Here is a 27,456-nt window from a genome sequence, read left to right as displayed (position 1 = left end):
GAAAGGTCGTAAGGCACGATGGGCTGATCTCATCCAGGACTTTGATTTTTCCATACGATATCGTAAAGGTTCCATGAACACTGTCGCTGATGCACTAAGTCGCATCCGTGAAGTTAACATGCTTAGCTTCACTGCAATATCATCAGATCTTTATGATCACCTTCGAGGAAAGTATCCTGATGACAGTTATTTCGCAAAATACTGGGCAAGAGTTGAGTCTGGAACAGACACCACCACATCCTCGAAGGAATACTTCCACATTGCTAACGGTTTGCTCTACCGTAATGGGAAGGTTTGTGTTCCAGATTTACCCGAGGTCAAAAAGAGGATTCTTTTTGAATGCCATGATGCACCCTCAGTAGGGCACCCTGGAATACATCGTACACTCGTTCTCATCTCCACTCAATTTTATTGGCCTAAGATGCGTCCTGACATACATAGCTATGTGACTAAATGTCACCAGTGTCAGGTTAACAAAGCCGAGCGACTTAAAGCCACAGGACTTCTACATCCCTTGGACATTCCCAATAATAAGTGGGAAAGTATATCCATGGATTTTATTGTTAGCCTTCCTCGCACCCAAAAAGGTCATGATGCCATTTGGGTTGTCGTTGATCGACTAACTAAAATGGCCAGATTTATTGCTACTAAAACCACGGTAACAGCTCCTGAATTGGCTTACCAATTCGTTGACGAATTGTTTCGTTTTTATGGGTTACCGATGGATATCGTGAGTGATCGAGATCCAAAGTTTACTAGTGACTTCTGGACACAAGTCTTTAAGAAGTTAGAAACTACGTTGAGCATGAGCTCCACGGATCATCCTCAATCCAATGGACAGACAGAACGAGTAAATCAAATTATTGAGGACATGCTTCGAGCATATGTTGGTGCAAAACCAACAAAATGGGAACGTTATCTCCCAATTTTGGAGTTTGCTTATAACAGCTCCAAGCATACGTCGACGGGATATAGTCCTTTTATGTTGATGTATGGTTTTCAGCCACGAGCCCCGATTGATGTTAATATACATCATGATGAGTTGCGAAGTACGCAAAACTTTCTTCGGGATATGCAAGATATGTTGCATATTGCACGAGATAATATAAAAACAGCTCAAGATAGAGCGTGTTTTTATGCCGATCATCATAGGCAACCTCGTGTATTCAACCCTGGACAGAAGGTATTTTTACGTGTACCTCACAATTCTAAGACACTGTCTACGGGTAAGTGCGCTAAGTTAGCCCCACGGTTTTGTGGACCTTTTACAATCCTCAAACGCATTGGGTCATCAGCCTATCGTCTCGCTCTTCCCGATGGTGTCGGAATTCATCCAGTCTTTCATGTGAGTCGTCTAAAAGAACTTCTAGGTTCTGGCGACAATACAGTTACGACTGAAACTCTGGTTACTTCTGAAGAATTATCTTCTAAACCACATGTACCAGAAAGAATTCTCAATGTTAAAACAAAAAAATTACGTACTAAAGAAATCCGAGAATTTAAAATAAAATGGATGGATAAATCAATAAAAGATGCCACATGGGAACGCGAAAATACTCTCAGAACTAATTTCCCTAACTTTCCATTGCAAGAGTGCAATGTTTTAAAGAGGGGGAGTATGTTACGGGCATGACCATATAATATTAATATCCCGTGTTGAGAATTTACCGTAGTATTCTATACACGTGGATAAGTGTGAGGGTTAAACGAGAGTGTAAAGAAGGGGAGGATTACTTTTAATCCTCGGGATTGAGACAACCCATTAGGTCAAGTGTGAACTTGCCTCGGGGCCTTGGGTATCGCTATAAATAAGAGGCCTAACTACCCTCATTTGATCATCTTTTGACTACATCGAGACTCTACTCGTGTGGTGGGTCAACTCTTGTAGCAAGCGCGCCAGCACCAGGTACGACTCGACGCCACGGCGGTGGTATGGGACGCCGATCGAGGCTCGAGTCCGTCTCAATCCCTTCGCTCGGGGGTGGTCGGGTGGATCGGCACCCTTCTTTCTCTTTCTCCTTTCTATCTTTCATTTCTTTATCCTTATGTTAAGCTTACTTTAGTACCTAGATCTATAATACAATCCTATTACCTATTTCTCTCGTTCCTAAATACATTGTGTCCTACACATCTACGGTTTCCTAGATTAACACCTTATCGACCCATATGGTCGAGTTGCACACTAGTCACTCCTCATTTGGGGCGCTATCACAAAATGTGCACTTTAAGAGCACATATGGGGATAGATTTACAACTTGGGGCTGATCATTGATTATATCTAACACGCCCCCTCAATGATCAACCCATTGAGTTCACTTGGAATTGGGCCAACTCCTAGTCGTCGAAGGTAGTGTTGTAACTGTTCTGCTCCAAGTGCCTTTGTGAAGATATCCACAACATTTTTTGATGTCAGACAATACTCAAGCTCCACAATCTCATCATTTATTAGCTCCCGCACATAGTGATATTGAATCTCTATGTGTTTAGTACGTGCATGAAATACAGGGTTCTTGGCAATGGCCATGCAACTCTGATTGTCACACCTTAATACCGTTCCCGTCCTTATTGGAAATGCCACATCCGTAAGGATTCTTCTTAGCCAAACTACCTCGCATGCCGCTATGCATGCTGCTTTGTATTCTGCCTCCGTTGAAGATAATGCCACTGTTGGTTGTTTTTTACTACTCCATGAAACAACTCCAGAACCTATTGAAAAACAATATCCAGAAACTGATTTTCTGGAATCACTATCTCCAGCCCAATCGGAGTCGCAATACCCACTAAGTTCGTCAATTGTTGGCTTGTAGAAGATTCCGTAATTTAAAGTACCCACAATGTACATACATGAAGAGCAGCTTTCCAATGAGTCTCCTTCGGCTTGTTGCTGAATCGACTCACCACACTAATTGCAAAACAAATATCCGGCCTAGTGTTGCATAGGAAAATTAGACTTCCTACTAGTTGTCTATACTTCCTTATGTCAACCATTGGTGATGGGTCTTCTTGGGATAGTTTGTAGTTTGACTCCATTGGAGTTGACTTCGACTTGCTGTCCATCATCCCAAAGGTCTTCAAGATCTCTGTTGCATACTTTCTTTGTGACATGAAGATGCCAACTGAAGTTTGCCAAACATCAATTCCAAGGAAGTAGTGTAGAATCCCCAAGTCTGTCATTTCAAACTCAGTTTTCAAACACTCTTGTGTTTGGCCAATGCACTTTTCATGGTCACTAGTAAGAACTAGGTCATCCACGTAAATGATGATGATGACTTGTTTCCCGTCCTTCATTTTGACATACATACTTGCATTCGAAGCACATTGCTTAAAGTCGATTGATCGTAAGAAGCTGTCTATCCTCTTGTTCTAAGCTCTTGGTGCTTGCTTTAGACCATACAACGCCTTCTTCAGCTTGCATACTTTGTTTTCTGAATTCGGCATCTCAAACCCCGGTGGTTGTATCACGTATACCTCCTCCTTGAGATGCCCATTCAGAAATGCCGATTTGACATCCATTTGGTAATTCGGCCATCCTCTTGAAGTGGCCAACGCTATGACCATTCGAATTGTTGTTATGCGAGCTGTCAGGGCAAATGTTTTTTGTACATTGAACCCTTCACTTTGGAAGTATCCTTGGGCTACTAGCCTGGCCTTGAATTTCTCCAAAGAACCATCAGCTTTATACTTTACTTTCCACACCCACTTCGTGCCTATCACCTTCTTCTTTGTTGGCCTCTCTACCAACTCCATGTGTCATTTTTCATGATGCTATCATATTCTGATTTCATCGCCTCTTTCCACTTTGGTTTGGCCATGGCTTCCTCCACCGAGGTCGGCTCACTCACTGAGCCGATGATGTCCACCATTAGAGCCATGTTGACAATGTGGTCAGAGGTTCTCCCTTGCTCCTGTATTCTTCTTGATCTTCGTAATCCATCAGTTGAAGTTTCAGGAAACTCAACTTTAGGAGTACGGTCATTGAAGAGTTGTTGAGCCCACTTAGGTATTTTCTTTACATGTGGGATTGGCATAGGCTGAACTAGTGAGCCATTACCATAAGATGATTTAGTTTCCTTTTCTGGACAATGCGTCGGGATTGGGTAAAATACCTCTTTAGTTGATGAGATAACTTGAGAATCGCTATTCTGAGCTAGCTGTGGTTGTTCTTCATCAAACACCACGTCGCGACTTGTCAATATCTTTCCATCCTCTGGATCGTAGAGTGATAGGCCTTTGACTCTTCACTATATCCGAGAAAGATACACTTCTTACTTTTAGCATCCAACTTCTTTCTGCTCACATCTGGAACATGTGCGTAGCACGTACACCCAAAGGTTCTAAAGTGCAACACTGAAGGTTTCTTGCCTGAATAAGCTTCGTGGGGTGTTGTCCCTTGAAGTGCCTTCGTGTAGCTCCGATTGAGGATGTAAACTGCTATATTCACTGCTTCAGCCCAGAATGGGTCAGGCAGCCCTTGTGCCTTCAACATACACCTAGCTATCTCGACAACTGTTCGGTTTCAACGTTCAACAACACCATTTTGTTGTGGGGTGTAAGCAGTTGTAAGTTGGCGCTTAATTCCATGCTCTTTGCAATACTCACAGAATTCTATTGATAAGAATTCTCCACCTTGATCAGAGTGTAACTCCTTCACTAACTTTCCGGACTCTCACTCAACAAACTTATGCCATCTTTTGAAGATTTTAAAAGCTTCAGCCTTCTCCCGAAGGAAGTAAACCCACATCTTTCTACTGAAGTCATCAACTAGCAACATATAGTAGAGAGATCCACCCATTGCAGGAGTCACCATTTTTCCAGAGAGGTCGATGTGTATTAGTTGTAGAAGAGTCTTTGTCTGATTTTGACTCTCTTTTGGAATAGCTGATCTTTGATGCTTGCGCATCATACAAGCATTACAAACATGACTTAAGTAAGATAGGGTTGGCAACCCAACTACCATATTCGACTTCTTCATCTCCTTCAACATAGCAACATTGAGATGCCCAAATCTCTCATGCCATTGCTTTGTGTTAGTACTTGTGTTGTGGTCAGCAGAAATGGTAAGTGCACTAAGCTCATAGAGATTGTTGCGCCTTACTCCTATTCCTACAACCTTGCTAGCAGAATCCGTTATTTCTGCACCCGACTTCTTGAATCGAACATCAAGACCCTTGTCGGTTAGTGCAGAAATAGAAAATAGATTCTTCTTGAGATCTGGCACGTACAACACTTGAGAGAGATGCTTTGTCCCGTCGGTCGTTGCTTTGAGGGAGACGGTTCTGGTTCCTTTGGCTAGACATCGAGCATTGTTCCTGACCACAACATTGATGGGCTCTTGTAGAGGTGTCCAAGAGCTATACCAGTCACGATTACTGGTCATATGTTGGGATGCTCCACTATCGAGAATCCAAGAGCCGCCGACGACTTGGGTGTCAACTAAAGAATACACTTCTTCAGTTGCGACCCATAACTCAAGCTCATCTACGATGTTGTTGGCGGACTCGGGCTCTCTCAAAGAGGTCTTACTAGAACCATTCTTCTTGTCCGCCATCTTCTTCCAACAATCCTTGATTGTGTGACCCTTCTTGTCACAATAGAAACACGATCCATTGAACTTCTTCTTTGGTATCCTATTCACATTGTTTGAATTGGATGCCCCTTTACCCTTAGTCCTAGAGACAAATGCCGAGTCTTCCATTCCTTCTCTTGTCTTTAGCCGAAGCTCCTCTTCAAGTAGCATCACACTTAGTTCATCAAATTTTTAAGGAGTGGGTCGAACTTGAGTGTTCAATGGTGTCACAATGCCATCATACTTGAAAGGAAGTACTTGAATGCACCGACGAGCCATATCCTCTTGAGAGACGACTACTCCAACAGCCACCAGTTGATCTTGAAGATCCTTAATCCTTTTTACAAAGGATTCTACTTTCTCTCCATCGGCGAGCTTCTCTGTACCAAGCTGATTTTCAAGGTTTTGTATCCTTGTATAGTTTCTGGTCTCATACTGGCTGGCCAATATGCTCCAAGATTCATGTGCCTTGGTTGTATGTTGCACTAATGTTGGTACAGAGTCACATACACCAACGACTATGGTACACAGTGCATCAACATTCCTTCTCTTCCAAGCTCGAAGTAGATCAACATTTGGAGGGATTTTTTGGTAGGGTGTGCAGGGTCAAAGGTCGTCATGGGCTCAGGGTCTCCTCATGTGGGTCCCATGATTGTCTCCAACAACTCGTAGGAGTCCAAAATGGCAGACATTTTGAACTTCCATAGAGTGTAGTTGGTTCCATCTAGCTTTCCATCAAACAATGGAGGTGGGCGAATGCGTAGTGGAGTAGCTGCAACATTCGTGGACAAGGCCATTGATACTCTCTCTCTCTCTCTCTCTCTCTCTCTCTCTCTCTCTCTATTTCTTTGTGCTGCCAGACAACAATTGCCCGTATATACCTAATCTAGATCAACCTCTCAGCTCTGATACCATGTTAGAAATATTGAGAATCGATTAGATAGGTATATAGAGTTACAACTACAGAGATGGGATATATGAAAACAAAACTTCTATTACATATGAGAGTAGCTCACAATGGTAGTTTTCCCATGCACACACACCTTAGAGCTTAGATAGGATATGGACCATCTCACTACAAAATTAGTGGGGACTGATAATCAAGCCAACAACTGTGAAAAGAAAGTGGATTGCTTTCTATGTTTGGTCTAAGTATAACATTAAATGTGCAAGTCAGTTTATAGTAGTGGAGATATTCCTTTTCTGTCAACTGACTTGTCATTTAATATGACCAACTCCCTAGGTACAAGCTAGTGCTAGATAATACTTATCTTGAAGTCAATGCCGCATACTTCAAGACTAAGTACATCGTAACTTACCCACAAAATATTCTAGTTGACTTGATTAGCCAATCCTATTACCTATTTCTCTCGTTCCTAAATATATTGTGTCCTACACATCTACGGTTTCCTAGATTAACACCTTATCGATCCATATGGTCGAGTTGCACACTAGTCGCTCCTCATTTGGGGCGCTATCACAAAATGTGCACTCTAAGAGCACATATGGGGATAGATTTACAACTTGGGGCTGATCATTGATTATATCTAACAACATTCACCCCATGACAAATGTTTTGGTGTTCTTATTCTCCCCCAACTAGGACATAACCCCATAAATGAATGGGACCCACTAGGGGGTCCAATCCTAGTCCTAGTCCCAAAGGGGATGCCACCATGGTCTATCCCAACCCGGTTCCAATGGGTAGTCCCAACGGGTAGCCATCATACTAGTAGTCCCAACGGCCATCTAATTGGCCTTAAAAAAGGAGGAGTCAATATTGACAAGTGAAAATAGGTGATCACCACATGGAAGAGAAAAGGTAGGCATTGATCCGTACGTCTCCTTAAGATTACATTAGAATTAGACCAGATTTGATCTCATAGGTCCTTGTCCTTCCACCAACACCTACTTTGTTGTACAAAAGAGAAAGTACCAAGGTTTTCTTGACATGCATGTGAGTAGTGTGTGACATCGGTGGAAAGAGGATCTTGTGATTCTCGACCTTCCTCTTTCACTCTATATCTCATTCTTTTTATTGAGATTAGTTATTGCACTACTAGCACTACATCTTCGGTTCGAAACCCAATTTTGTCACCTCTCTATTGCTCCATACATATCTCTGAATTTACTAGATGCTACTCTGGAATGTAGGGGTTGAATCCAAATACCTTCTTTTTACTTTACTAAATGCCACTGTAAGAATATAGTAGTTGAATCCAAGACCTTCTTGAACCTTACCAAGTGAGCTACATCCATTTAGGCACTTTATCTCTCTATCTTTCTTCTATCCTCTCTATCTCACTTCTCTTATTAATTTGCCACTACTACGGTATCCCTCTACGATGACTTATTAAGTAAAAAGGGGTGCTGAAATTGCACCAATAACCCCTTACTTTTTATTTATCCTTTTTGTATTTCTGTGTTCCATATTTCAAAGTGTTCAATGAGAATTTAATGTGCCGAGAGACACTTAAAAGTCAAAGAGGCGTTGTGAAAGGCTTTATTTATTTATTTACAGACAATCAGAATGACGTTTCATTGGTCTCTAGAATTGGGACATACATACATGTTTGTTTGCTCCTGATTATCAGGGAAATTGGATGTTACAGAGGAAATATAAATAAAAAATTAGCAATGTGGGCTTTAAAACTCAGCATAGTGAAAGAAATCTGAAAGAGAAATGAGTTTCCGAAGCATTAAATATGGAATCTGTTGTCCGTTCATCTCTTTTCTAAGGATTTCAGCAGCCATATTTAATCACATGATCATGATTATTTCCAACAACTTGTGGCATAATTAAATATAGGCCAATGCATGGCGTGATTGATTGATTCTATCTTCTTCTTTCGGTTTATATAAGATTTGCTTGAATAATCCAGTACTTAGTGTAATCATCGACAATCCATCGGAATGGCTGTGTTTTCAGGATGGATTAATGTCGCTGTTTTGCTGATTAATGTCATTGCAATCAGCACCAGCTACGACCTCATCCGCCTCTGCACTCTGGCTCAAGGAGCTTGTGGGTATTCATTCCTAAATTCATGCAACTTACTTGTAACTCTCTTCTGATTTATTCATGGATTTACTACAACGAGTGTCAATGCTTGTGGACAACGAGTGTCAATGGGGATGTGTTCGCAAAAGATGTGGACATTTACGACCAGGCTCTGGGCCTGTATAAGGGGTTTCAGTACAACACTGGTACACCAAAAGCATATTTCAATGAAATCATAATTGTTGTCAACAGGGAGGAAGAAAGGCGGCAGTTCTGGCCCGTCGTCCCTTCTTCATCTCTCTCACTCACTCGCTCACACATACCAAGCTCTCTCCCCACACACTACTAAGTAGTGGAAGACCAGTTTTGGCCTTTTTCACAATTAACATGTATGGGGGATACATGTATAACAATCTCCCACTAAAAGACCTAAGCTAGGAGTACGAATAATGGAAGGTTTGAGCTGTACGAGACCTACTAGACCTATATCTCCCACATGAAGGGCATGTTACACAATCTACACGACAAGTGTGTAACGTAAGGCACTAAGTCACTCCCATCAACTGACAACAATGCTCCAACGCATCTTGTGGTAAGGCCTTGGTCAATGCATCAACCTTCTCAAGGCTAATGCAACCATTAGCAAAGCATTCACGAATCAAATGGTGTCGCACTCCAATGTGCTTGGTCTTTGCATGATATACTGGGTTCTTAGCCAAAGCAATGGCACTCTGACTATCACAAAACAATTTGTGTACATGTTGCGGTATACCCATGGCACTAGCTAATTGAGACAACCAAATTGCTTCCTAACATGCCTCACTGGCGGCAATATACTCAGCCTCTGTAGTGGACAATGTGACACATTCTTGGAGACAAGATCTCCAAGCAATGACACCTCCCATAAGCTGAAATATGTACCCTAAAGTAGATTTCCTACTATCAACGCATACGACATAATTTGAATTTGTGTATCCAATGATAGAGGCATCCCCCTTAGTGCCACTTAGATATCTCAATATCAACTTGACTGCATCCCAATGTTTCTTACCACGATTTGACATGAATCGACTTACCGCTCCCATTGCAAATGCAATGTCTGGTCTAGTAGCCACCATGGCGTACATGAGACTCCCAACTGCGGATTGATAAGGAACCTTGGTCATAAATTCCTTGTCCTCATTAGATGTGGGGCTATCACGTGTGCTCAGCTTTACATATGTAGGCAATGGAGTGCTCAACGACTTTGCATTCTGGGTGAAAGCATGCGAATGGAAACACTATTATAGCTATTTAGCTGGTAAATTGACCACAGCTAAATAGTTTTTTTTATAGCTAATATTTAGTAGGAAGATCTTAAAGATATGTATCATTTATGATGGGGATGGAAATATTACCATTTATGGTCCACCGTTTAGCTAGTCTTTATTTGAGATCAAATTCTAATCATCCCTAAAATTGCCAAAATATACAGATTACATGTAGCTAATTAGATAGCTAATTAGCTATGTCAAGGACATAGCTAATTGTTCCCATTCCCATGCTTTCACCCTTCTCCATATTAAACCTCTTGAGTACTTTGGATATGTACTCAGCTTGAGACAAGTAAATGCATCGCTTACTCCTATCTCGAGTAATACACATACCAAGAATATGTTTTGCATCTCCCAAATCCTTCATGTCAAAAGTCTGGCTCAAGTTTTTCTTTAACAAGGATAACTCATCCTTGTTTTTACCAGCAATAACCATGTCATCAACATATAGTATCAACGTGATAGAACTCCCATCTGAACAGGTTTACGTATAAAGACATGCATCCTCATTGCTTCTGGTATATCTTTGAGTTTTCATAAAAGCATCAAACTTTTGGTACCACAATCAGGGGGACTACTTAAGCCCATACAAACTCTTCTTGAGTTTACATACCAAATGTTCTTTTCCCGAGACTTCATGACCTTCTGGTTGTTCAAGGTCCCCATGTAGAAAGGCAATCTTCACATCCATTTGGACTAATTCCAAATCCTGATTTGCAGCCAATGAAAGCAACGTACGTAATGTAGTCATCTTAACTATAGGAGAGAAGGTTTCATCAAAATCAACTCCATGTTTTTGCTTGAAACCTTTGGCTATCAAGTGTGCTTTATACTTTGGGGAAACACTATCATACGCATACTTGTACTTGTATACCCATTTGCATGGTAATGCTTTCCTGTCCTTTGGCAAAGGTACTAAATCCCAAGTACCATTCTTATAAATATTGTCCAATTCACTTTGCATGGCATGCTCCCACATAACATGATCATTAGCCAGCATAGTTTCTTTGTAACAAGAGGGTTCACTTGCACCCGTTAACATCACATAGTTTGTGAGCTTAGCAGGTGGCCTAGAGACACGAGTAGATCGTCTCACTGGTTGCTGAACCGGAGTCGAACTGTCTTCTGGTTGTACACATGCATCCTCATTTTGAACATCTTCATATGGGTGAACATTTGTAGGACTGTTCGGCATAGGTGTGGAATTATTCTTTTGCACACTAATAGAGTGTGTAACATCTTGAAACGCCACTTTCCTCACTTCCACTTCCTTAATTGGCCACTTATGCATAATCTTTTAATTGAAAACGACATCACTACTTATGTAGTGCGCGTTTCGGGATCCCACAAATGATATCCAAATTGACCATCTACGCAAAAACCTTTTCTTGAGATATAAGATTCATATAATCCTCTTGGAGGCATTATTCTTGCATGGACAAAGGTTTTTCCTGCATCGTTTCATTTGAAACAAAAATGAACATAGAGAATTGGGTGTTGTACCTTCAAATTCTCCTAGAGTATCATTGCAATGTTGAATGGTAACCCACATTTTGAAGAAAAGAATTATAATCATTGCATCAATGTCCATCAAGGTTATTATGTTCACCTAGTTAATTTATCAAGGTAGGTAAAGGAGTTTAAACCCTTTCTTAATCATCATTGTTTTGGTATAGTTAGAAGGGGTCACTCAATTTGGTGAGTCTAGTGGTCATGAGCGAACATGACCTCTAGTCTATGCCCCATTATGCCATTACCCCACCATTCTGAGTCTTAGTGGAATTATTGTAAAATAAGCACAACATTCAATGATCTTATTTAAAAGGTTGCTAGTGTCATGAACAGTACTGAGACCGAGAAGGAATTAGTACTAAACGAAGGATTAGTACTATGAGAGGTGTGGAACTTCTTCGAGAGAAGGAAGAAGTGAGCGAGACAGAGAGAAAGAGAGAGAGAGAGAGAGAGAGAGAGAGTGATGATAAGAAAGATATTTATTATATGAAGAGAATATACAACGGTGGCTAAAAGGCTTAAGACTGGCGTTGAACCAATTTGGTTCAACATAATGCCTAGTGCCCTCTTTTATAGTGTTTTCAGGAGTAATCCTGAAGCTTCTAGAATGTTCCAGAGAAATCTGGAATATACACTAATTTCCTATAATAAAATGTAAATGAAAATAATATCCTACGTATTACAATAGATGGTCTAATGGTCAAGAGCTCGACCCATATAACCTAAGGTCATGGGTTCGAGTCTTGCCATATCATGACACTATCCCCCCTTTAAAACGACGAGTGTCACGAGTCGTCTTGGATTGAGGGCCCGGTTTGTGTGGATATTGACGATGGAAGTCTTCAAGAAGAGCACGAGCATTGGTTACATTCTCGATCGGTTCCCAAGTACGTTCGCTGGGACTATACCCTAGCCAATCGACTAGATAGTAGAGCTTGTTGCGAACAATCTTGGAATCAAGAATGGCGGCAACCTCGTACTCCGGCCCATCTTCAAGCTCGATCGGGGGTGGAGGTTGGATAAGACGTTCTGGGATGGTGCTCTCGTGGTAGGGTTCGAAGAGAGAACTATGAAACACCGGATGTATCCGGAGTTGAGGAGGTAGATCGAGACGAAAAGCAACGTCATTAATCTTTCCAATAATACGGAAAGGACCTAATCGCCGATAATCCAACTTCTCACATGGGCGAGTAGTCTTGATGTGTCGTCGTAGCAACCACACCCGATCTCCAATATTAAAACTAGATGGAAGTCGATGACGATCCGCGTAGACCTTGTGTGTTTGTTGAGCTTGCTGGAGATGAGTAGATAAATCCGCTTGTATCTTGCGTAACCGCTCCAAACGATCCTCCGCGCACGGATTTGTGGACACCTCTGGGGTTTCAAGTACACTCCACCGGGGGTGACATCCCGTATAAGCATAAAATGGCGTAACTTTAGTGGATGCGTGGATAGAGTTGTTATAGGCAAATTCGGCGAAGTGGAGAATATCTGCCCAGTCGTCCTGATGATAGCTGAGAAAGCACCGCAGATACTGCTCCAACGTTTGATTTGTTCGTTCAGCTTGGCCGTCAGTTTGTGGGTGGTAGCCGGAAGAGAGGTTACAAGTGACCTTGAGCATGTTAAAAAGGTGCTTCCAGAATTTTGACACGAACTGGGGTCCACGGTCGCTGATGATACTATCGGGGAGTCCATGATGCCGACATACTTCACGCATGACAATTTCGGCAGTGTCTTCACTGGAGATCTCCTTAGTACATGGCAAGAAATGAGCCATCTTCGTATATCGATCGACCACTGTTAGAATCGCATTGAACCCTTTAGAGACTGGAAGATCTGTGATGAAGTCTAGAGCAATGGATTGCCACGGCTTGCTTGGAATTGATAATGGTTCTAATAAACCATATGGATGATGCCTTGGCATTTTCGCTCTGCAACATGTATCACAAGTCCGAACAAAATCCTCGACAAATTGTCGCATACAGGGCCACCAGAATGATCGTTGTACTAAATGTAATGTTTTAGTACTACCAAAATGCCCAGCTGTATATGTGTCATGACAGTTTTGTACTACTCGAAGGCGGCAAGAACCATTAGGAACATACAAAAGTTCTTTAAAGAAGAGTAATCCATCATGGTATTTGAATTGCCGATAGTCCGTACCTGGTGGTTGCGACTGCGAACACGACGCTCGAGAGGGATCAATTTATGCTAGTATAGCTTGGGCGAACGCATCTGTCTTCAAGTCTTCACGTATGGTATCGATAACGCGGGAATCCATAGGCATGTCAAAGATTTGTGTTGCTTGTAATCGTGCCGGTCCCAAGATGACTTGTTTTTGGTTATCGAAAGCTGGCTCGCCGGGACGGGGTGCTAGATACGAACGCCGTGATAATGCATCTGCCTTCCCTTGGTGCCTCCCCGGACGATATGTAATTTTGAAGTCGAAACGCGTGAGGAAGTGGGCCCACCGAGCTTGACGTCGATTCAACACACGAGCATCCTGAAAGTAGGCAAGATTCTTGTGGTCACTAAATACGGTGACTGGATGAGAGGATCCCTCCAGAAAATGCCTCCATTGCATAAAAGAATCCACTATTGCCAATAGCTCCTTATCATGGATTTCGTAGTTGATTTCGGCAGCATCAAACTTGCGTGAGTGAAAAGCCACAGGATGTAGCTTTTCATCATTCCCCTGTTGTGACAGAATGCTCCCCAATGCAAAATCCGATGCGTCAGCTTCGATGATGAATGGTTTCTCCGGATCGACATGAGCTAGAATTGGAGCCGATGTAAATGCTTTTTTAAGACTCTCGAAAGCCATGTCCGTTTCTTCAGACCAGATGAACGGTTGTCCCTTCCTGGTAAGTTGTGTGAGAGGTAGAACGATCTTTGAGTAATCCTGTATGAACTTCCGATAAAAATTGGCAAAGCCTAAGAAGCATTGCACATCCCGTACCGAACGCGGAGTCTGCCATTCTACCACCGTTCTGACCTTAGCTGGGTCCATGGAGATGCCTTCTGACGAAATGATGTAGCCGAGAAATTCCACTTGGTTGCACCCGAAACTACATTTTTCTAGCTTTGCATACAGACCATGTTCTCGAAGTCGTTTTAGTACTAATAGTACATGAGAATCATGTTCTTCTTGGGTCTTTGAATAAACCAGTAGATCATCCAAATAGATGATCAAACAATCATCCAATAGATCTCGGAATATATCATTAGCCATGTGCTGGAAGACTGCCGGCGCATTAGTGAGGCCGAACGGCATGACAGTATACTCGAAGTGCCCATATCTGGTGCGAAATGCGGTCTTCCATTCGTCTCCTGGTCGGATCCGTACGAGGTTATATGCTCCCCGTAAGTCGATCTTCGTGAATAACCTGGCACCATTGATCCGTTCTAAAAGACTTGAGATAAGGGGAAGAGCATACCTATTCCTGATTGTAACCTTATTCAAGCCACGGTAATCTACAACGAGACGAAGCGATCCATCTTTTTTCTTGACGAAGAAAATGGGCGCACCGGCTGGAGATTTCGAATGCCGAATGAAACCATTTTCCAAATTCTCCTCTATATAGGCCCGAAGGACTTCCAGCTCGGTTGGTGACAAATTGTAGATCGGTCCCCATGGCGGCTCTTTTCCCGGTTGTAAATCGATGGGGCAATCGTACGGTCGATGATGAGGAAGTGTGTTGGCTTGTACTTTATCGAACACATCGGTGTAATGGCGATACTTCTCGGGAAGTTGAACGGTGGATTCTTCTTTAGTGGTGTTGGAGGGGTTTACTGATATTGCAAAGAGGAACATTTCCTCCTTGTGCCCTTCTTTACGCAACTGACGTAGCGAAATGGTTGCCATCTTCTGAGTTGACCCTTGGGTTTGTCGACACCGGATTTCTCTTGTTCTCCAATCTATGTCAGGGTTATGTAACTCGAACCACGGTAGTCCTAAAACTATAGGATGTTCTGGGATACTAATAATATTAAATGATACTACACATACTAAGTTATCTAGAACAATATTAATGGGCTCTGACTCTTCTAGGATATTTCCGGAAGCAATGGGACGTCCATCAATGACTACTACAGAGGCTGGACACTGGAGTTTTCTTAGAGATATCTTATGAGCTTGAGCAAATTTCTTATCCATAAAGCAAGAGTTAGCTCCGGAATCTAGGAGTGCTAGGACATGTACTGGAGGGGTACTTTTAGTACTAACTATTACTTGGGCTACGAACACATCACTAACTTGCTTAGAGGGAATGGAACCACTAATGGGCTGCACAGATCTAGGGCTGTCCAACCAAACGGCTCCTATTTTGGCTGGACTTAGTCGTTTAACTCTTCTTCTAACTGACTAAGGACATCAAATTTGTTTGCTAGATCTGGGATATTAGTACTATTAGGACTATCAGATATCCCTACTGAAATAGGCTCGGATTTAGTACAATTAGAACTAGCGACTATTTGGTTTACCTGTCTTCTTGGCCTATGGGGGCAATTTATTGCGATATGTCCTGGTCCACCGCAGTAAAGACATAGTCGATTTGTACGGCGTCGCTGCTTTTCTTCTTCGGATAATGGCCCTCGACGACGTGTAGTGTCAATCTCCATCGGAGTCGGAGTATTCGCTGGAGACGCATTATATGACTCCCTCGGAAAAGGTCTTGCTACCACTGAGGCGTAGGTGGGCTCTGATCTTGCCCTCGGCATTTGTAGTTGTCGTTCCGAACGTCGCTCAAAGAGGCGGTTGTCACATCTCACCGCGCGACTGATTGCTTCTGTTAAGGACTTTGGCTCTTCGGGGAAGGTCAAGAGTAAATCCTTGACGTCGTTGCGTAAACCATAACGGAATTGCTCCATCAACGCTTGATCATCCCAAGGGATATCGGCGGCGAGTAGGCGAAAATCTGCAGCGTATGCGGAGGCTGGACGGTCACCTTGGCGTAATCGCCGGATTTTGTTGATTGCGGTCCTGATGCTGTCAGTATCTCCGAAACATGCTTTAAACTCACCTAGAAACTCTTCAAAATTGTTGAGTAACGGAGATTCCTTTTCTAATAGTGGAGCGAACCATGACAAGGCTGAGCCACTTAACAAAGTGCCTACTAAACCCACTCGTGATGCATCGGTGGGATATCGGGAAGGATGCATTTGAATAACTAATCGTACCTGGTTAAGGAACCCTCTAAACTGCGATCGCGTTCCATCGAACTTCGTGGGAAGGCCAATCTTAGGTTCTTTATGAATCCCTTGTGTTCCGGGCCCATGTTGTTGCATCGCTACGATGGTGGCTTCGAGTTGTTGCACGCGTAACGCAAGTTCCCCATGTTGTTGTTGCGTTTGCTGCTTTTCTAAGGAGATTTGCTGAAGATCCCCCAGCAACCGTTGGTTTTCTTGTTCCAAAGCATGGAACTTCTCCTTCAAACATTGGAATTCCGAGAAAACAGATTGATATTCTTCAGCGCTAACAGTGGCCATGGGATGAAAGAAAAGAGGAATAAAAGATTAGTAGGAAATGAGAGAGACAGAAGGTAGGAAAATTGGTTCAAACTGTCATGAACAGTACTGAGACAGAGAAGGAATTAGTACTAAACGAAGGATTAGTACTATGAGAGGTGTGGAACTTCTTCGAGAGAAGGAAGAAGTGAGCGAGACAGAGAGAAAGAGAGAGAGAGAGAGAGAGTGAGAGTGATGATAAGAAAGATATTTATTATATGAAGAGAATATACAACGGTGGCTAAAAGGCTTAAGACTGGCGTTGAACCAATTTGGTTCAACATAATGCCTAGTGCCCTCTTTTATAGTGTTTTCAGGAGTAATCCTGAAGCTTCTAGAATGTTCCAGAGAAATCTGGAATATACACTAATTTCCTATAATAAAATGTAAATGAAAATAATATCCTACGTATTACAATAGATGGTCTAATGGTCAAGAGCTCGACCCATATAACCTAAGGTCATGGGTTCGAGTCTTGCCATATCATGACAGCTAGTGTATTTGCATGATTTATGCTCCTTGATATCTTATTCCAACCTTTCACACTTCTTTTGTCCACATGTTTATACATGGTACGTACAACCTCCCTTTTTACTCATTTTAATTGGGGTTGTCAAAACAATCTAGAAGAAATCAGTGTCATAACTTCTAAGAAAATATTATATAATACCCGAATAGCTTATTCAAAGGACAAGGTGGTGTTTTGTAGTGTCCAACATTCATTGATGGCAACATGAATAGGCACCTACAATTTCCTCGACCAAAATACATGCTAATGAAATGTAGGGCACATCAGTTGTGGACAGACGAGGTGAGTCGTCTGTCCACATTTGGAAAGAACTTGAACACTACTTAAACGCTACTTGAAAAGAACCAACTTAAACACTACTTGAAAAGAACCAAGGAATTATTTTTTGCCATTTGGAAAGAACTTGCGTATGTTGGCCAAGGTCACTCTTGCAAATATGTACATGGATATAAAGGAGTAGTGAGTCGGGAGTTGTGGTTGGAAAGAAACCCCTCCCTTTAGGGAGATCCAATATTTTAAACATTAATTAGGGTAGGATATCTTGGGGATAAAGGCCCAAAGGACTCTCTTGTTTTAGTATATTTTGACACTTCCATGTGAAAGCCCAATTTGAGGGGTATTATTTTTAGGCACTCGTAGTATGTGAACATGAACATTGCCAACATGACCTAAAAGTCACTTTTAGTGGCTAGGGTTTCCTTAACATAGTTTTTTCTACTTTCTTTCTCCTCACACAACAACCCTCTCCCTTAGTGTTTTGGAACTAACCGTACCATCCATCACATTCTTTCAAGATAGAAGTAAATACAAATTGCTTGTAGTTTGATTCCCTTTTAGATACAAAAGCCATTCATATACATTGGTTGTAGTTTGTTTACCTTTCAACTATAAAACCCATGCATGCAAGCCACAAGGGAAAAGATAAATGTTTATTCTCATCGAGTACGTGAGCGCTCACGTGGGAAGGATATAATATGGTGTATGATCAGTATAGTATGGTGATATCTAAGTGCTAGATTATTGTCCTACAATTAGTACGAATAGTTAGATGTTTAAGTGCTAACATGTGCAAGTATGTTAGCTCTTTCTGCAGTCATAATTACGAGGTACAAACAATCATTCTAGGACGAGAAGATAACCAATGGTTATGAGTATAAACTCAAGAACTCAATAATATTGTTTAACATGCAAAATCATATAAAAGTCAAAGTATTTGGAATTATATTGCATAATACACAAGTTTTTACTAGTGTTAATCTTCTTATATGAATTTGTGGATTATATATGAAATATGCATAGATTGAAAAAACTAGCAAGCATACTTTATTGTATATCAATTGTATGAAGTCATACCATTTTATTATAGTTAAAAAGGAAATGCATGAACATGTTTGAAATTTTGAATTTACAGGTTTGAAGGAAATAGTAACCTTCATTGTGGTACTAGTAATTCTACTTGCGGAAGTTTGTCAACCTTATTCCATGAGTATCACAAACATATTCATTACATTATTGGAGGAAGTGTTGGGGCAATACTATGTTTCATTATGATTATAATAATAATAATTCTATGCACCTTTAGATGGAGAAAGAATCATACACGGGACTCATTTGATCCTAAAGGTATGTTGTTTAATTGTCGTTAGTGGTATGGTTGTTCATTCACACTCAAGTTTTATTTATACAAATGTCTATATTTAGGTTTAATATACTTATAAATTTATAATCATATAACATAATATTCGTGTTCGTGTAAGCATTCAAACGTTTGAAAACAAACACATTTAAAAAAGGGAAAAATGCGTGCTCCTTTTTTTTCTTTTTTTCATTTGTTTTCATTACAAATTTAGCTCATAATATAGACATAGTCAATCCAATTAAACTTGTCAATCTAATCCAACTTTGAGATGATTTACCATACACGTTTGATTGAATCATTCGTGAATACGAATGCACATATGATATGTATGGTTCATTCTATGGTCATAATGGTTTAAAATGTATTTCGCAATCAAATTTTTAAGTGAAGCTTACAGATTATTTGATTTTATCTACATTTAGTGTTAAGAAAGAAGAACTTATAAATGCCACTAGTGTTGCGCAACAATTCACTTATCAAGATATCCAAATTTCAACAAATAATTTCTCAAAGATCCTTGGTGAGGGTGGCTTTGGCTTAGTATATAAGGGAAACCTCCCAAATGGTCTAGATGTAGGCGTTAAAGTTCTATCGAACACTTCACAACAAGGGCCACAAGAATTTCTCAACGAAGTATTTGATTTCTTTTCATTTATATATTTTTACTTTGTTTTGTCAAATTCCAACGAAATGATTCTTGCATGTTATGCATTTAGGATCTTGTTTTTTTTTAAACCCTAATTTCAGTTGAAACCCTAATTTCGACCATATTTCTTCTTTTCGCCATGCATCCTCGCCTCCACCTCATCCTCTAAGTGTCACTTATATATTATTCTCGGCCTGAAAACGTAGGGTGGTGTTGAAACCCTTACTCAATCCAGAATGGGTCCAATCCAATTAGTTTGTTGGTTGTAGCTTATTATGTCTTTCAAGTCATCTTATAAGTTGCAGACCTTTAGAGGGAAACTTGGGCATTGATAAAATATTCATCCAAATTACATGGCCAATTCATTAGTATTTTTTAGCTTTTTACCAAGGTTGGCGACCACTGAAGACAACCTTCAATTGAAGCATGTTAACATTGAGGTATAGTCTACAAGGTTCAATTACTTTATACTAACAATGACAATCAAGTAGTAATCTTGAAGAACACACAATTAAGAGATGAAAAATCATTTAGAGAGGCTCAAATGCAAGGGAATATCAAAGGAAGGGATAAATGGAAGAATGTGCATGTATGTATGAGAAGAATCTAGGAAGATAGAGCAAGGATTGACGAACAGACCTTTGATGGGTCTCAATATTAAAGAGTAAGAATGAGATGAGTGGTAAGGGTCATTGCATAATCTCACTATAATGGAAGGATGCAACTAGAAAAACTTATAAGGGAGATCCAAGGGAAGGTTTCATAGGAGGGAAGGGAGGGCAGAATGCATGGGAGTTCAAAGTGTAACAATTTTGAGGGAAATCCTCATATAATTTCTCTATCAATATTAAGGAAGAAAACATTGTCTCTTTGTATTGAGAACGAATGAATGATTATGCCGTGAGGTATTCATCCACTCAATGACCTCTTTATATGTGGATGTAGACTTGAGATACATGAAGATGGAATGGGAAGTTGTGTTGCATAGGATGGAGTCATTCTCTTGCACGATCCATACCTATGACTTGACGGTGTAGAAGACAGAAAAACCTTTCTAAGGGTCAGAATTAGTTTGGATATGATCTATTTCATTTTCCATGCACTCCATTGGCATTAAAGCATTGCAACTATTGATGGAAGGTTTGGTCTTCCTAGTTCCCCTCATGATTAATGAAACATGAATAGCTCCAACAAAGGCTAGAAAAAGGACATGAAACTTCCCTCATTCGAAAGATTAAAATTGTCTTGATGGAGTTGGACTAAGGGAGGTAGAAAAAGTAGACTATAATAATAATTCTACTTCCTTTTGTAATCAAGAGTTAGAGAATGATTTCAATTATGTAGAAAATTTATTATCTAACACAATATTTCATTGCTAAACATTACATATAACATGCCAAAGAGCAATATGAAAGTACTATACATTGTGTAAATCATCTCACCAATATAATCTAATACCTACATAAGCTTGATAAGATAATAGAACCAACCTAAAGAATATTAAAAAAACTAAAGGCTAGAAATCATATACACTCCTCTTCAACAACCCGATCACAAATTATTCTTAATAGATCAAGTTGCTTAATGAATTGAGAAAATCAAGCACAACAATGTTTTGAAATAAATATTTACCCAATTCAATATATTAAATATAATGATTTTTATGACTAAAGAATACTTACTTTGAAGTAAAAAATAACATATTTATGTATAGGCTATGCATATATGTACATTCATGTAAGCTTCATTACTTAAGAACATTATTCATCATGAAATTATTTCAAGTATATAATTTGATGATATTTCAATGGTGGTGCATGATGACGGCTCATGACAAGATTCCATTCCTATGGCTTCACTTAGGCTATTACAAACAACATTCATTGTAGGTCTCTTTGCCCCTTCAAACTGGACACATGTCATGGCAATCCCTGCGACTTTCCATACGGATGCTAAATTATAATTCTTTTCAAGTCGTTCGTCAACAATGCTTTCTATAATCCCTTGCTTATACGCTGGTCTTACCTATACACCAATAGAACATATACAAAGTTTCTTCAAATTTTCCTCCAACTATCATGTAATTTCTAGATGATTTGTTATCATACCCATTCCACAATGTGAATATCTCGATTTTCTGTTTCCATATCTTTAAAGATGTGTGGTAGTCCACATAAAGATTCCAAGAGAACCACCCCAAAGCTATATATATCAATCTTCTGTGTCAATTGGAATGTGGACGCGTACCTATGATATAAAAATAAACATAAAAAACCATCAAAACTTAAGGCCTTTTGGGGGATTTCCTAGAGTTTAAATGCATTAAAAAATATATACAACCTCTATAAAACAGCAAATAGAAATAAAAATTATGAGATTAGAAGAAATAGACAAGTAAAATAAACCATTGTTTTTCCTCTCACATGAAAGGACAAAACGTAAAAGAACAATTAAAGCAATATTTTATATGAACTATTCTCCTTCTCCTTCTTGATTAAACTTTTGCCATAGCTAAGGCGTAACCTACAACTTTTTCTTTCAAATTTTCTATTGATAATATTAATATTTCTTTCCTTGTCATGATTATAAGCTCTAAGACTTACTGTGGATCTATGTACCCAACAGTACCAACTACCCTTGTTGCTATGTTATCTGAATCAAGAGACTTGAGTTTTGATATTCCAAAGTCCGACATCTTTCCTTTTAGATTATTAGATAATAAAATATTGCTACTCTTCACATCTCTATGAATGATATTACATCCATCGTGTAGATACGCAAGTCCTACATAAAAAGACAATCATCATTTCAGCACAAAATATGCAATTATGGTATAAAAATGATAGAATATGGAGATTTTCTTACCTTGTGCAGCATCAAATAAAATTTGTAATCTCTCAAGCCATGTTAGAGTTTGTGTTGCTTTTCTTCCTTTTGTAACGAGTAAAGAAACAAATATTTTTAATGTAAAGGTACCCTTAAGTGAACAATTACGTTACATCATGAGATAAATACATTCTTATAGTTTCTCCGATACAACAACTTGAGTTCATTTTGGGAGATTCTAAAAACACGACCAACTTAATGCACCCACCCCTAGAGTTTCTTTTCAATGATGTAAAATACTATCCTAAAGATTCCTAATATATTGATAAAATAAATAATGTGACGTTGTTAGGGACAAAGGAGTAGTTTACAATTGAGGGAAAATGTGGGCAAATGAAAATTAAGTGTAGATTATCTTACTCGATAGGGCATCGTACAATGAACCATTTGACATAAATTCATAAACCAACACTAGAGATTCCTTGATACAATAGCCCTCAAATCTAACAAGGTTTTTGTGGTGCACACGAGAGAGAAGAGTGACCTACAATTCAAAAGAAAAAGTTAGTATAGCAAAATTATGAGAAGAGTTACATAAAATTCAGAAGGAAAAGTAACTTAGTATACCAAAATTAAAAGTCTAACATAAAATGCAGTATAGTGATCCAATGTATTAGCATCACTAAGTCAAAGTGAATTTAATCACTCTATTGAATTAAGTTACTCACTGGATTGAATTACATTACTACGTCCAACTTGAATAAAAGTACATGGATCATTCTCATAAATTTCCATCTACAAAAGAAAGTAAATATTTCGTTTAAATGTAGAGAAATCAAATACCTCATTGAGAAATTCTTGGGGTCCTTGTATTGAGGTGCTTGATAATATTTTAACAGCGACTTGTAAACCATTTGGAAGATTTCCCTTGTATACCCGACCAAAACCACCTTGACCAAGGAACTCTGAGAAATTATTCGTTGCAATTTGAATCTCTTGAAAAGTAAATTGTTGCGCGACTTTAGTAGCATTATTTATTTCTTCTGTATTAATATTGACTGCAGACGAAATAAAATAAAATGATGTTATCTTTTTTCCAAAAGTTGAATTCTACAATTCATTGAAACCAATGTCAAAGAGAAATGTAAATGAAGAGTGCTTATCATCGATAAAACCTAAAAGAAATTGAAGAATTTCATACCATTAAGGATTATTAACAACATACCAGAAGGATCTCGGTACTTATAAGGTGTAGGATGGGTGGGAGTTTGAGGTTGTACTAATTGTATTTCATGTATATTGTGATTTGCTCGAGTCTTCCTTCGAATGAAGAAACATAGACTTACTAATATCACGATGCTAAATAATAGTACTCCACCGGTAATGAAACCGATCATAAGTCTTTTGTGTGTTGATGATGATGGGGAACTCCCGCAAGTAGCATTGCTTGTAGCGCATAGAAAGGTATTCCCGTCGTAACTAAAAACCGAAAACTTCAAACTACTTGTCACTGCATTATTTTCTACTTATGATGAATTCAATCTAGTAAAGCACGTTTCAGAGCACAAATTCATGCGTGTTATTATTTTCTTTACTGTGTTTGTAACAAAGCTATGCACATTCTATATATAATCCACAGCTTATATCAAAATACCAAGGTAATTAAGAGATTTAAGGACATTATGTAATGAATTTTGTAATGTTATATCTTAGATGTTGTCAGCATATATCATAGTTATCATTGTGGTAATAGCTCCGCACTTGTAAAAAACGGTTCTGTTCATGATGGCTGCTCAGCCATAACAAGCAGTGGTGTTAATGGGGAACAGGGATAGATGATTAAACGCATAATTAACTCAGCCATCATTCCCATTTTACAATACTCCCCCACCCAAAGAAATTGTAGCTTATAAATTGTGTCCTCACATTCTGTAGGTCTCAATCATGTATGAATTACCAGAAACATGTGATATTACCATTCCGAATTGTATCGTCATAATAGTAGATTCTCCAAACATGTAAGTAATGCTATTTCGGCTCACAAACATGGTAACGTACCTGAACTGGAGTACTCCTGATGATTGTTTTTGTAGGAGCGTTTCTGGTACTGTCCCACTAAAGTTGTTGTTGGCTAAGTTACTAAAAAGTCAAATCAAAACAGTAAAGTATTTTGAAAACATTTGACATGCATTTAGGTGAGGAAATAAATTCGATGTCAGGATACTTACAGATATACTAATTTCGGCAAATTTGAAAGTGTGGCAGGGATTGGACCGCTCAAATTGTTATTGCTTAGATCCCTACACATTTTAATTATTAAAGGTGTTAGTGAGCCATGACTTCACATAAATAAAAGCAAACCGAATTATGCAAACTTGTGTTGAAATATCTTCTGTTTACTTCTACTTAAGTTTACATACTAGCACTAATTACTTCGGATAGCTCATACATCATACCAAGTCTGTACCATAAATTTGATGAACAATTATTACAATAAATTGTAGTATAAATGATCATTTTCAGATGGTATTGGGTCAAAAGAGATCTACTTACAACTTGACAAGCTGATCCAGGTTACTGATACTCGATGGAAGATTCCCCACCAGACTATAGTTAGATAAAACTCTGCATGAATATGAAACGATGCCTCAATGAGCTTCACAGAGCGACAAGAAATTGTAAAACCAAGCCACACACATAGATGTTACTCTGGCCGGTTTCTGTGGGTTTGAATAATCACAATCGATCCACAGATACTTATATCCTTGAGGCAAGCATGGGTCCCCGATAAAACTTCCCAAGGTTGCGAATAAATCTTGTAGAGCCGTAACTGTTCGAACAAACATGTCGAAGTTAAGTAATGTAGACGAATGAACATGCATAATGTGTGTACATGCATAACATACCATCGGAGGAGGAGGTGGGAGTGGTGGCATTCATGGGGTTGTCAAACAGTTGCAAGACTTCGGCACCGGCAATTGAAGCAGAATATAACGAGTTCGATTTGGCTGTAACCTTAATTAAGATGTTGTCCAAGTACGGCCCCCGTGGTCTTATGGTGTACTCTTCAAGCCCATTATACAAGCCTGGAGCCGCGGCGTAGATGTCCATGCCTTCTGCAAACGGATCCCCATTGACAGTGACATCGAACACTCGTTGTCCAGAAGTGTTGACTCCTCGATCGAGCTCTGCGAAGAATAATGCCACGTAGTACTTGTGGTTGCCGGTCACTGTACCAGTTGTCAACACATGGCTGTATGCGTTCGCTAAATCGAAGTTGACATTGAGTCCAATGAGATTGGTCTGCATTACGGCGACCGGAGGATAATCATGCATGTTATACACCGCCACATCCTGGGTAGTCTGCATCACATTTGTCGGTTCGTTCGCATATCTCCACCAGAACCTATCAATGGTGTCATTTGGATACCTGCAGCCCATGGAATAAATTGTAGAGCATCAGGATTCCGGTACATGTGTCTATAAATTAAAGAAGTAACAACCTTAGGATTGGTGGGTCATTCGACAGGGTGCCTGAGTCTTCTCGTAACACTGTGCGCATCGCTTGGTTGGTGTTGCCGATCATGGCCACCGATAACATTTTTGGAGAGAGCGGACGCAACTCCAGAGAGTTTATGAATGGGGCATCGCTGCTGTCAGATGCCGCTGACAGACACACCGACATGAAAGAGCTTTGTGCACGAATGTACATCTCTTCAAACCATGGATGTTTCTGTGGTATCTCAATTACGATCTCCACTCCTTCGTAGTTGTCCACAATCACTTGAAAGCTGATTTGATCGTTCACACGTGTCTCGTAGATCGTTGACACCACGCCGTACCAGAAGGAGGCACGGATCAAGTAGTAGTTGCCGGCTATGGCGGGCAGGGTGTAGCAGAATTTGCTCTGGTTCAGGGCCTTACTATTAATAGTGGTGGGGAAATAGCGCATACTGGCGTACTGACTCTCATTACTCATGCTGGAGTAGTACGGAATGGGGAGCGGGTTAACAGTCGTGGTGGCTGACCATTTCCCAATGTCCGGCCAAAGCGTGGTGTCTGGCGTCCATATGACGTCCATCCCTGTCAATAAGTTGGTGTAGTTGGACTTGGCAGATGATCCACAATCAACACTCACGAACTCCGCTGCAGTATAAACATTGATGATTTAATCTATCAATCAGAGCTCGTGAATCTATGAATGAATGATAAATCTATGAATGGCTGCATGAATATAGAAATACGCACACGTTCCTTGAGCCAGAGTGCGGAGAAGGACGAGGTCGTAGATGGTGCTAATTGTAATGAGAAAAACAGCGACATTAAGCCATCCAGGAAGCACATCCATTCCGATGGTTGATAATTAGTTACCGGTTGCCTCCCGATGGTTGATAATTAGCTAAACGAGAAGAAGAAGAAGAAGAAGAAGAAGAAGAAGAAGAAGAAAATTGAATTAAGTTTGCCACAATTACGTATTATTATGGGGCACCTGCTGATATCAAGTCCTAAAAGAGATTATGACTGCGCGTTTGTTTCTTCACTTAGAGAGAGACCTTTTAACGTCAGCTACTGATATGCAGAAGGAAACAAATTCTATAGACCAAAGTAGGGTCTACATATTGTACACCCTGATGTCCATGACTTCTCTTTTCACCCACAAACCTCACCTTTTTAGTCTACTCAGACTCTTTAGTAGGTTCCGTACAATAAGTTTTGATCTAACACTTGATATTTTGTGATAAATGAGATCCATCATTGAATAATTTTTGTAGAGCAAATCCTTCGAGAAGGCTGCAAATACATTGTAGAAGGATGGGATTATCACAAAAAAACATAATATTGTTTATCAATGACTACTTCACGACACAATGTTTTAGAATAACAATCGGCTCCAGATTGTCATTTGATAAGATTGATATATT

The 27,456-nt window shown here is 39.9% G+C and overlaps 1 protein-coding gene across 4 annotated transcripts in view; it reads right to left on the bottom strand.

Annotated features, from left to right (window-relative positions):
• LOC147851186 (putative leucine-rich repeat receptor-like protein kinase At2g28990) overlaps nt 1–26,928 on the bottom strand; it is a 118,040-nt gene extending 91,112 nt beyond the window's left edge. Inside the window, exons 1-14 of one of the 4 annotated variants that reach the window (XM_087335674.1) lie at nt 26,783–26,928; nt 26,038–26,680; nt 25,441–25,964; nt 25,232–25,364; nt 25,088–25,159; nt 24,763–24,834; nt 24,593–24,673; nt 23,760–24,013; nt 23,378–23,592; nt 22,955–23,078; nt 22,574–22,639; nt 22,312–22,492; nt 21,817–21,910; nt 21,461–21,733 (exon numbers count right to left, since the gene is read on the bottom strand). In XM_087335674.1, coding sequence (XP_087191800.1) covers nt 21,476–21,733; nt 21,817–21,910; nt 22,312–22,492; nt 22,574–22,639; nt 22,955–23,078; nt 23,378–23,592; nt 23,760–24,013; nt 24,593–24,673; nt 24,763–24,834; nt 25,088–25,159; nt 25,232–25,364; nt 25,441–25,964; nt 26,038–26,680; nt 26,783–26,882 — 2,817 coding nt within the window. In that variant the 5' untranslated portion in view covers nt 26,883–26,928 and the 3' untranslated portion in view covers nt 21,461–21,475. Of the gene's footprint in view, nt 1–21,460; nt 21,734–21,816; nt 21,956–22,311; nt 22,493–22,573; nt 22,640–22,954; nt 23,079–23,377; nt 23,593–23,759; nt 24,014–24,592; nt 24,674–24,762; nt 24,835–25,087; nt 25,160–25,231; nt 25,365–25,440; nt 25,965–26,037; nt 26,681–26,782 lie in introns of those variants that run through there. The other 3 variants (XM_087335672.1, XM_087335673.1, XM_087335675.1) reach the window with 3 other exon arrangements.
• Nucleotides 26,929–27,456: the final 528 nt, after the last annotated feature.

The sequence above is a fragment of the Azolla caroliniana genome, unplaced genomic scaffold (genome assembly GCF_043228905.1).
Source record: "Azolla caroliniana isolate FFs.n. ecotype wild unplaced genomic scaffold, voAzoCaro1.0.p SCAF_20, whole genome shotgun sequence".
In the NCBI taxonomy this organism is placed as follows: domain Eukaryota; kingdom Viridiplantae; phylum Streptophyta; class Polypodiopsida; order Salviniales; family Salviniaceae; genus Azolla; species Azolla caroliniana.
Note: the sequence above shows the minus strand (reverse complement) of the source record. Positions and strands in the feature narration are given on the sequence as shown.